Genomic DNA, 10800 nt, shown 5'->3' with positions numbered 1-10800 from the left:
GAGTGATGCCACGTCCACCCTTCCCTTCACGCTTGGTTTGATGAAGATTAGGGACTAAATGTTTTACAAGAATTATATTAGTTTAATCCCTGTGTTGTGTTTGGATGTCCTGAGAAGGGAGCACACCATATATATATATTTTTTTTCTCATTCTAAAGAATAAGAGTCAAAATATACCGAAATTAAGGACAAGGAATATGTTTAAATTTAGCCAAAGGTTGTATGTATTTCTGGACAGGTTAAACCACATTTGAAGGAGCCTTGTCTGTACATTTTTCTAGGTTCATTACAGCCAGGCATCCTTCCTCTGTCATGTTTCATTTACGTGAAAACTTCAGTTCAACCAAGAGGGTGACTCAAATAAAAATGCCCAACACTTGCATCTCACTACCAGATAAAATTCAAAATACTCCCTAAAACCTGTGCCTCTGAATCATTTAATTCAGGCCTCTTTCTCCTGAACAGCCAAAGAAACTGAAGCTGTGGAAGCCCCACTAATAGTTTACAGTTTGATTTAAAGAATACTCAGCACTGCACTCTCTTAAATTATCTTTGTGATGATCCTGGGGAAAAGCTGGTGGTCAGAGAGGCCAACTTAATGTAAATAACACAAGAATCAAGACAGATTACAAGATTAGCTACTATTTCCCAAAATACACCAATACAGAATCAATTTCTCCCATAACAGAATGAACACAGCATCAAATACACATTTTACCATTAAACAGAACAACTTTATTCAACCAAATCCAAGATTATTCCAAAATGATCCCTTAACATAGGCTTAGAGAATTATTTTTGCCATTTTCCCCCATTCAAAATCCCTTACATATTGCTTAGGGGAAAAAAAAAAAAAACCTCTTTGAAATATCAATTTTAAAAGTGCTTTTTTTTCTGGAAAAACAGGGAGAAGGTGAGAATGACTTTTTTTTTTTCTTTTCTTGAATATTCCTTTTCTACTCCTTCAACAAAATTAATGGAATAGTGAGAAGTTACAAGACCACTCTGCCCAACTTTTACACAAAACTGAGAACTAAGGAGTGTGACTTGCAGGGGAGCTGGACAGGGGTGACATGAGTTGGCACAGCCCGAGCTGGGACTGGCAATGCAGAGGTTTAAAGTGGGGACTGCAGCTCCAATTCTCCCTTGCTCCCCACTCTGGGCTTAGAAAACAAAGTTTCTCTTTCAGTGAAGCTGAGATAATTTGTGTGAAGGTTGTGACTCAAAGCCCCAGCAGAAGGGACCTGGAGGGGATGAGCATGTCCCAGCTCCCCACGAGCCTGGGGCTGCAGTTGGAGAGCATCAGAATCCTTTAATTCTAGAAAAGTTTGTTCCCAGCCAAAACTCTCTTCCAATGTGTTCATGGGTGGCTTTCAAGATCCAAATAACCTGGGGGATGCAACAGGAAAAAATGTAGATGAGAAACAGTCACACCAGTGCAAGGCTGATTTCATCTGACTAACTTGGTGGGTTTCCACCCCACCCCAAAATGAAAAATATCCCCAAATTTAAACCCAGGTGATGTTTGATTTAAGCAACCCCCAACAAGCAACACTCTGCCTGAGGCTGAATGACTCAGGTGCTGGCACGGGTGGTTTTCAGGCACTACAGGTGCCCACATTAGCAAAACAAAAAGTGAGATCAACCCATATTTAAAAATTGAAATAAAGAAGTGAAGTGCAAAAGAATTATGGAGTAATCGAGTGGGAGAGAAAGAGATGAGAAGAGAGATACATGTGCAAGAAAAATGCCAATATATGACTTTCTATAACCAAGTGATGAGACGCTGCACAGGGTAACTTACACAATCATGCAGAACATCATGAAGATATTCCACAAGGCAATGAAGATTCGAAAATACCTGAGACTCAGCAAGAACTCTCTGATATTGTCACCTAGAAATCAAGAGCAGAAGCCTTTGATATGAAAAACACACCTGACAAGCCATATCTTCAGTGCTGCCTGAAAATCACAAGCAGCTCTGAGAGGAAAAAAAATATTTAAAAGAAAAAGAGAAAAAGAGTTCAGACTGAAATTTGAGGTTGTAGGTGAATTATGGATGCTCTGTTCAGTGCAACTCTGTAAGGACACGTGGCAAAATACCCAATAAATCATAAATAAGGGGTTACACTGCAAAAAAGGGAAGACCAGTTGTAGTTCAAAGGCTTCCTGGGATTTTTAACCAGCAAACAGAGCTACAAGGGAGCACCACAGGTGTATCCACACGGAAATGGCAATCAGGGAGTGAGCAGTGTTAGCTCTATAGCACAGGTACCTACAGTCAAAAATAATTAAAGAAATGTGCTTTTTGTGTGTGTGTTTCTTCTCATTTCAGCTTGCAAATTAACAAACCAGTTATTCCAGCCCCAGAGCAATTCACATCCAACAAAAAGGGGTGGAAAACTGTGGTTTGGCCAAGGATTTCCTCCAGAAAAGCCCGTTCCTGTGCGTGTGCAGGCGGCCCAGGGCAGGGCTGTGCCCGGCTCCCGTGTCCCCTCCGTTACCGGTCGTGGGTTCCCTCGGTTCCTCTCCGAATCCCTCCGTGTCCCTCCTCCTCCTGCGGGGCAGAGGAGCCGTGTCAGGCAGGTGAACCCCAAAAAAACCCTCCCCGTTCCCCCGCCCACCCTCCCCGTTCGCTTACAGCCTGAAGTTGAGCACGGCACCGGCGTTCACCAGCAGCGTCCTGCGGGAGAGACGGGGAAGGAGAGGGGAGTGAAGACGGGGATGGGAGTTGGGGACGGGGAAAGAGAGTCGGGGAAGGGAAGTGAGTACGGAGGAGGGGGGTTGGGGACGGTGAAAACGGGACGAGGAAAGGGGGAAGGGAAGAAGGAGACAAGGACGGGAAAAGAGGGACAGGGAAGGGGAGTGGGGCCGGAGAAGCGGGTCGGGGAGGGGGAACGGGGATGGAGAGGGGGAACGGGACGAGAATGGGGACGGGAACAGGGTCGGGTCAGGCCAGGCCAGGCCGGGCTGGGCTGGGCCGGGCCGGGCCGGGCTAACCCGACCGAACCGCTCCCGGTTCCCGACCCCGGTACCCGCAGAGCAGCAGGTCCCCGATCATGGCTCCGGCGGCGGCTCCGGGGGCCGAGGGGAAGCGGAAGGGGCGGGCGCTGCCCGGGCCGGCGGCGCCTGCGCTCCCCGCGGCGGCTCCGGCACCGGCGGCGGCGGCTCCGCGCCCGGACACCCGCGGGGAGCGAGGGGCCCGGCCCAGGCAGCGCCGGCCGCAGCTCCCGCAGCCCCCGCAGCGCCGGGACGGGCCTGCGGAGCTGGGTCGAGAGCCGGGAATCGAGAACCGGGAGCTGAGAGCCGGGATCCGGCGCCGCGATGGATCTGGCGGAGGCGCTGCCCCTCGGGGAGCTGGCGGCCGCCTTCGCCGCGCTGCCCGTGTTCCCGCTGTTCGACACCGCCTATTTCATCATCTCCGTCCTCTACCTCAAGTACGAGCCCGGTGAGTGCGGCCCTGGGCCCGGGGAGGGGGTCCGGGGGTGGCTGCGGTACCGCTGTGCCGGCACAGAGCCCGCACTGCCCCGCACCAACAGGTCCTGCCAGCTGCCCGTCCCTGTCCTCTGCCGCCTGTCACAGGCGATGCCACAGCCCCGACACCTGTGTCTAAATGTAAAGCAGAACCCCCCACCCACGAACCCGTGACTCTGATTTTGAAAAATAATCTTGGATTTTGTTTAAGACCGGATTCCGGCCGCACTGAGGTATTTGAGTTCGGTCACTTGGCTGCCACCCCAGGACTGAGAGTTGCCTTTCTGGCCGGTCCCTTGGCTTGAAGATTTTTGTGGCAGTACCTTCCTCCTATTTAAATACAAAAGGGCTGGATGTAAAACCTTGGTTTTTCCCACCCTCTGGACCATGCCCTGAGCTGTTCTCAGGCACCATAACTGACTTTGCCTTGTTTGTTCTCTTGGGCTTATCTTGCACAGATCGATAGATCTGCGCCTTGGCTTTCACCTTCTTCTTGTCACAGCCTGGCTGTGCTTCAGTCTTTTCCAAACGCCACTTTCCCTCTGTGTTTTTGACAATGTGTGCACCCCTCGTGCTCTGCTTTGAGCAGTTTCACTGTAACTGCCCAGTGACTGAAGGGAAAACCAACCCCGAGCTCGGCAATGATTTTCAAACCCGGTGTTTTGCCACCTCGGAGCCGTACAAGCCACACGCTGTTCCAGTTAAACTCCCTATAAACAAGTGCTGGGTTTTCCAAGCCTGATCACTCCCAGCTGCTTTCCAGCATGGAGTCCTGAACCGAACAGTTAACAGGCAACCCTCACAAAAATAGTTTTTAAATATATGCCAGCCCAGGAATCCACTTGGGACTGGATGAGGCTGGGGTGTACTTTTCCCCAGATTCCTACAGTGCTCCCATCCCACATCTCCTGGGCTGAGGATCAGTGTCAGGACAGAACCGTCCTGTTTCCTCCTTGGAGACAGCATGGCTTCGTGGAGCCAAGGAAAAACAAGCGTTACTAAATTTAAGCCTCAAGCTAAACCTCAGGTTCCTATAGAACCAGTTTCATGTCTCGGCTGTTACAGCTGTCCCGCTGCCGCTGGGTTTTCAGCTGGTTCAAATGTCCCCGAGGATGGAAGACCCTGGGCACTCAGAGCTTTGGCTCATGTTATTCCACTTACTGCTGTTTAAGGTGGACCAGGTAATCCTGTTGACATAACATTTTTAGCATTTTCTCTCTTTGTCTGCTCACTGAACAGAGTTTTGTGTCTGAAATGCCGCACGAAGGATTCTGGAGCAATTTAAGTTGATGAAACAACCTCACAGAATTTATGTTATCGGGAGGTTTCCCTGGAAAAGTACAAAAGTGGATGAAAATTGCTACAGGAATTTAAAAAAAGTCCATAGCAGGTTGTGGGAGGAGACCACAAAGTATTTCCAGACTAGTACAGGAGTAGGGAAGAACCCTCAAATCCTCTTCTCTCAAATAAAGATTTCCTGTTCTATTTTTGCAGGTTATCTTATGAATGAAAGAGATGAACAGATTGTTCATGAATTCTAGAGGGCACCTAGGTTTAAGCAGTGGAGAGAATGGTACTAGTATGCATTTTATTTTTAGACTGTAAAAAGACATTGATTTCAAGGGAAAAAAATATTCTTTCTGGTAGCAGCAAATAAAGGAGAGAAACTCTCAGCCAGTTCATAAACTTCTAATGACTCTGTTCACGTGAAACCTTTGGGGGTCCACAGGCTGTGATCATTTATTGACCATCGCTGGTACTTGTTTGGGCTTCACACTTTTGTGTTTTGTTTTACTTTTCTTTGAGTTACTTTGTGGGAGAACACGCGCCTCGAGCCTCTCTCTTAGTGGGTCTTGAAGTTCCTGCTTAATTGCTAGATCCATCTTCTCACTGAGGCTGGACTCGATGGCCTTGAGGGTCCCTTCCAACACTGGTGACTCCGTGATTCCCAATATTTTTTCACAGGAGCCGTGGAGATGTCCCGGAAGAGTCCTTTTGCCTCCTGGCTCTGTGCTATGCTCCACTGCTTTGGGAGCTACATCCTCGCTGATCTGCTGCTGGGGGAGGCACCCATTGGCTACTTCAGCCACAACTCCAGTGTCATCCTGGCCACAGGAGTGTGGTGAGTCCCCTCCACCCTTCCTGATGTGGCACGAGACGCCCTGGCTGTGCCCAGAGCTCCGGTGAGGAGGGAGACGTGGAGGGAGATGTTCTTCCTGTGTGACCCAGCTCTGATCTCGCTGGGATTAACTGGGGAGAGCAGAGGTGGGGTAAGGAAGTCTGTGAGGCTCTTGCATTCCTGGCTCTAGTTCCCAGTTTCCCTGACCAGTTGCCTAATGCTGTGATTATCTGGGCTGGGGCACTTCTATTCATAGCAGCCACTGCTGAGCCAGGGCCAAACCGCAGGAGCAGCAGCACCCACTGATCCCACACAGAGTGAGGAGTGGCACATCCTGAAGATTTGAGGGCACTTCATTCGTTGTGTTGGTGAAATGTCCACAAATTAACCTTTAAGTCCCTCGGTGTGTACGGGTTGTAGGTACTTTTGTGTGGCAGAATGAGCACTGTTGGGAAACGTTATGAATGAAATTTTCATAAACAGAAGCCTCAGACTAAATCCCTCAGCCACCTACTTTTCTCTACTTGAGAAAATAAAGAGAAAGATCATCTTTCAGGGTTGAAAAATATGGGAGTCTTCTGGAAAAAAGAGCATTTGAAATCTGTCCTCTGTCTGTAATGTCATGTCAGTATATGTAGCTTCTTCTTGTATATGAACTGATGCTTCTGGACCGTACAAGACACAAACTTCTAAAAAATTCTGAATTAAAATTATTGGTTTTTATTCAAGATGGAGTATTGGTAGTGAGGGCTCTCTGAGTTACTGAGGGCTCACTGAGTTGTTATAGAGAAGCTTTGCTGCATGCTGGTTTCCTTTTAGAATTAACTATGAAATTAAGAAATTTTTTTTGGTTTTAAATTTTTCTCCTCCTTCACCCCCACCTGCCATAACTCAGTCTGCCACACTACCCCTCTCTGCATATCCCAAATCAGAACAAATCTGTGGTCTTTTTGCAGGTACTTGATGTTCTTCTGTCCCATGAACCTCTTCTACAAGTGTGTCAGCTTCCTGCCCGTGAAGCTCATCTTCGTGGCCATGAAGGAGGTGGTCCGAGTGCGCAAGATCGCGGCCGGGGTGCACCACGCCCACCACCTGTACCACCACGGGTGGTTCGTGATGATGGCCACGGGATGGGTCAAAGGTGACACCTGAGATGCTCCAGAGGCTACAGGGAGGGCTGGGACAGTCTGGGGGCAGCTCAGGGGAAGCAGCAGGGAGGGGATGTGGGCTGAGTCGCTCAGGTTCCCAGCACACAGGTGTTTGTGCATCCTCGTGGAGTGGTTCAAGATCTGGAGTCAGGAGTTCTTTATTCTTTCCCCCGTGGTCTCTGACCTCACCTGGGTCTTTTCAGGGGGTTCTGCCGGTCAGTTTTCCTTTAGAGTGTGTTTAGAGCAAGCATTTGAGCATCAGTAACTGCAAGAGGCAAATGTCCCTTCCCTGCATCAGGAACCACTTGGTAGAAAGACAAGAAAGTGTTTGCCCTGCTCTATTGGTTTAGGCTAACTTTTAAATTTGGGGAGAATGTTGAGAAGCCTTTGTCCCCCTGTGTTATTCTTCTCCCTTGAGGATCCAGAGCCCTCTGCTGTGGCACTTCCAGCTCTTTGACAGGTTTCTCTGTCTCACAGGTTCTGGTGTGGCCTTGATGTCAAACTTTGAGCAGCTGCTGCGTGGGGTCTGGAAGCCAGAAACAAATGAAATTCTTCATATGTCCTTGTAAGTCCTCAGCCTGGAAATTCCCAGTCAGACCAAGAATAGAATGGAAAGAACCAGTCAAGGCTGGGTGCAAACCTTCCAGGAAACCTCTTTCTTTCTCTTCCAGCCCTACAAAGGCCAGTCTGTACGGCACAGTCCTCTTCACTCTGCAGCAGACTCACTGGCTCCCCATCTCTGAGGCCAACCTCATCTTCTTTTTCACCATGTTCATGATAGTTTGCAAGGTAAGTTTACAGCAGCTTTGCTGCCAGCAAATTACAGAACCTGAATTGGGGATATTCGCCTTCCTGAGCCACTACAGAATTCACTGGCTGTAGGATCTGCTTGGGAAATTCAAGGCTGAATTCTCCATCATAGAAGCAGATCCTTGTGTCTCGAGTCATGCAGCAGCAGGGACTTTCTCTGGGGTCAGTAGAATGCCCACTGGTCAGTATTTGCTTGCTGTGTGTGATCTCTAAGTGTCCCCTGTTGCCTGGCAGGTTTTCATGACGGCCACTCACTCTCACGCCTCACCTTTTGCTCCGCTGGAAAACCTTGTCTGCCCCGTTCTCTTTGGCTCTGTTTCCAGTGGGCACCCAAGCCACCACCACGACCACCACGGGGCCTCCCACGAGGTTTCCCACCCTCCTCCTCCTCCTCCTGCTGCCAAGTCCAAAGAGGAGCTGAACGAAGGCACAAGGAAACGGAAGGCAAAAAAAGCTGAATAAAAAAGCAACGGCACAGAAAATAGGCCAAGAAAATTCTTCCAGAGCGGAGTCTCAAAGCCACCTGTGACCTCCTTTATGCTCCAGTCCTCCTCTGTCAGACTCCAGAGGAGAGGTGGAAGCCAGGACACTGCCAGCCGGGTCCCTGAATTTCATTTTTGCTCTCTGTGCTGCTGCTTGCTTCTTGGTCTCTGCCTCTCAATTCTGATCAGATTTTCAGGGATTCGTAGGTTTGTGCCAGGGTGGTAAGTGGGTGCCAGTTCCCAAGGTGTCAGCAAATCCAATGCAGCATTTTCAATTGTTGTAAAATCTTTCACTGTGTTTATTTATGAATGGGGGGAATGGTTTGTGCTCCTGCAACTCTTTAAGGTCCTTTGAGTTTTCATTGACCTTTCTGGAGTCTGCCAAAACAGCAAACTGTTACGACACAATCAACGTGGAAATCAGGTTTCATACTCGAGGAAATTGAATGGCCTGGTATGAGCCTGGTCTGACTTTTCCCAGCTCCCACACCTGCCATATCTCCAAGTAATGTGACATTTTATATGCAATAAGGACATGGCCTTTGGCCGAGCCAAACCCCGTTTCCCTCACCTCGGTTCCCTCTGATTCTAATGGTCAGGACATTGTAATTTGCTTAACCAAGTCTGTGTTTGCAAGAGCTCTGAAGCTGTGAAGTGCTCCCAGTGCCATGCGTTGGCACTGTCAGTATCCTAAACTGTGTGTGGCATTGCTGCACGTTGTTAGTGAGTGTGTCCCACCCCGAACCTGATCCTATTGAAGCAGCAGAGAAGCATGGCTCTGGTTTGTGTGTAATCCTGTGGGATACAAGAAGAGTGTGTGTGAGTGTAAGTATTTATTACTATTTATTTATAATTGCCAGGGCACCTAAGTCATGGACCTGAATCTGGCTTTTTTTTAACAGTGCAATTGGAACTTCTAATGATGGCCCTGAGCCCACAGCCATGTGCTGGTTTGGGCTTGCGGTGATGCTGGTGTGCTACAGGACAGCCTGAACGCTCCCTGGATTCAGGAAGCAACCTTTCCTATATTCTTAAATTAAGATAGAAAGGCTGAAGCAGTGCATTTTACACCAGCTGATAAAAACTACTTTAAAGGACTGATAAAAGCACATCAGCTGAAAATACTGATTACCTTCTGTAGGTCCCCTCGGGCCAAACTGCTGGGCTGTGAGTGCAGCTTGTGCCCAACGAGTGAAGAATGTGAACTGCCTTGCATGGCTCAGGAGGGGTCTGTCAGCTCATTCGTGTTCTGCTTAGTGAACACTGGCTTTTAGAGTAATTCAAAGCTGTTCTTATAACTGATTTTGTTCCTAAAAATGGCATCTTCCAAGGGCTGGGATGACCACAGTGAGAGTGGCAGGCCTGGGGAGGTAGCACTGGGCTCCCTCAGCAGCATTTTCCATCCCTAGCTGTGAGGTTTGCTGCTGTTTCCCTTCCAGCTGGGAATGGCAACGGGATTTAAGAGAAGTGGGGGTTTGTGTGTGTGTGTGTCCCTGTTCAAAATTGCAACTGACGGTTAATGAAAGATAAGAAACCATCCTTGTGTACAAGCAGAGGAAAGCCAGTAGGAAAAGTCAAATGATATGTGGGCTTGGGGTTTGACAGTGCCTTAATTTTATGAGTTTCCCTCCCCTTCAGTAGAAAACAGGAATTCTGCCTGACAGAATTCCACTGTCTGGTCCTGCAGATGCTGCTCTACTGGAACCTGATGTGTCACGAGCATGCACGAGACTCTAAATAAGTGTTTTATGAGATGTCTGATCCAAGGGGAGCTTTGTTTTATAGAAGCCGTCAACAAATAAAAATTGTAAAGTGACTGATTGTCCAGTGGCACCTGAGGAAATCTGTGTGTTTGTTTTACCCTCCCCAGTCCCAGCAGCCACCCAGGAGCTCTGTGTCACCAGGACCTGGTGACAAAATTATTCTCGTTGAAGAAGGAGATCAGACTTTATGTCCTACAGCTGTGCCTGAACATGTTATAAATGGAAATAACAGGGTAAAAGCTGTTTGTGGTGGTGTCCTCTGAGCAGCCATCCTCAGATTTCAGGGAAGGAAAGAAGGAAATTGAGTCCTTTGGTGTTTATACCAGTTTTCTCTATTTTTCCTTTTGTCACCTACAAGGGAAGAGGGCATTCACCTGGGAGTGGTAAATGTACACACACACAATTCCAGCATATTTATGTGGAGTATTGGTATTTAAAAATCTGAAAAATAATCCAAATTCCCTGCACGAGTGTGAATATTTAGCGTGGTCCTGTAGCTGCTGCTCTGCTCTCTGAGTGCAGAGGCTTTGCTCTTCAGAGTCTTTGGACTCCGAATCAAATCGAACTGAGTCAAATCACAGCTTCTAACCAAGCACAGAGAGAAGAAATATTCCAAAGGAGGTTAAAATTTAAGCTCTGTACAACTTCAGAGTACCCAACAGGAGTGGGATTAGTTTTGAGAAGACAACGGCCACAGCGGAGTCACAAGTTCCATTTTGTGAAGCCTTTCTCAGTGGGAGAGATGGAACCTGTCTTGAATTTCCATGGCTCAGCACTGACAGTCTGGTACAATTCCAGGCTGGTGTCCTTCATCCCAAGAAGCAAAATGGGCCTTTGAAAAGCAGCACCTTTTAACCGTGGCTGCAGGGAGACAGGGCTGCTCCAGCACTTTTGGGAAGCCCCACCTGACCTGTACAGATACTTCCTTCCTTCAGGTTCTGCTCCAAACAGAAAGAAAATGGGAGTGAGGTGTTTCCTAAAGGGATGGAGTAATTTGTTTCCAC

The 10800-nt window shown here is 48.3% G+C and overlaps 2 protein-coding genes across 2 annotated transcripts; one reads left to right on the top strand and one right to left on the bottom strand.

Moving 5' to 3' along the window:
• Positions 1-712: 712 nt before the first annotated feature.
• SMIM7 (small integral membrane protein 7) lies at positions 713-3104 on the bottom strand. Its single transcript, XM_048288023.1, has 5 exons — positions 3036-3104; positions 2642-2683; positions 2505-2557; positions 1805-1895; positions 713-1389 (listed from the first exon to the last, which is right to left on the bottom strand). Exons 1-5 carry the CDS (start codon positions 3059-3061, stop codon positions 1374-1376), a joined length of 228 nt encoding a protein of 75 aa, XP_048143980.1. The 5' UTR covers positions 3062-3104; the 3' UTR covers positions 713-1373.
• An 85-nt stretch (positions 3105-3189) lies between these two features.
• Positions 3190-9866, top strand: TMEM38A (transmembrane protein 38A). The gene is made up of 6 exons (XM_048287921.1): positions 3190-3448; positions 5440-5596; positions 6550-6734; positions 7219-7306; positions 7413-7530; positions 7786-9866. Exons 1-6 carry the CDS (start codon positions 3325-3327, stop codon positions 8011-8013), a joined length of 900 nt encoding a protein of 299 aa, XP_048143878.1. The 5' UTR covers positions 3190-3324; the 3' UTR covers positions 8014-9866.
• Positions 9867-10800: the final 934 nt, after the last annotated feature.

Source organism: Corvus hawaiiensis, chromosome 28, assembly GCF_020740725.1.
Source record: "Corvus hawaiiensis isolate bCorHaw1 chromosome 28, bCorHaw1.pri.cur, whole genome shotgun sequence".
Lineage (NCBI taxonomy): Eukaryota > Metazoa > Chordata > Aves > Passeriformes > Corvidae > Corvus > Corvus hawaiiensis.
The sequence above is the reverse complement of the archived record's forward strand: the minus strand, read 5'-3'. Positions and strand labels throughout refer to the sequence as shown.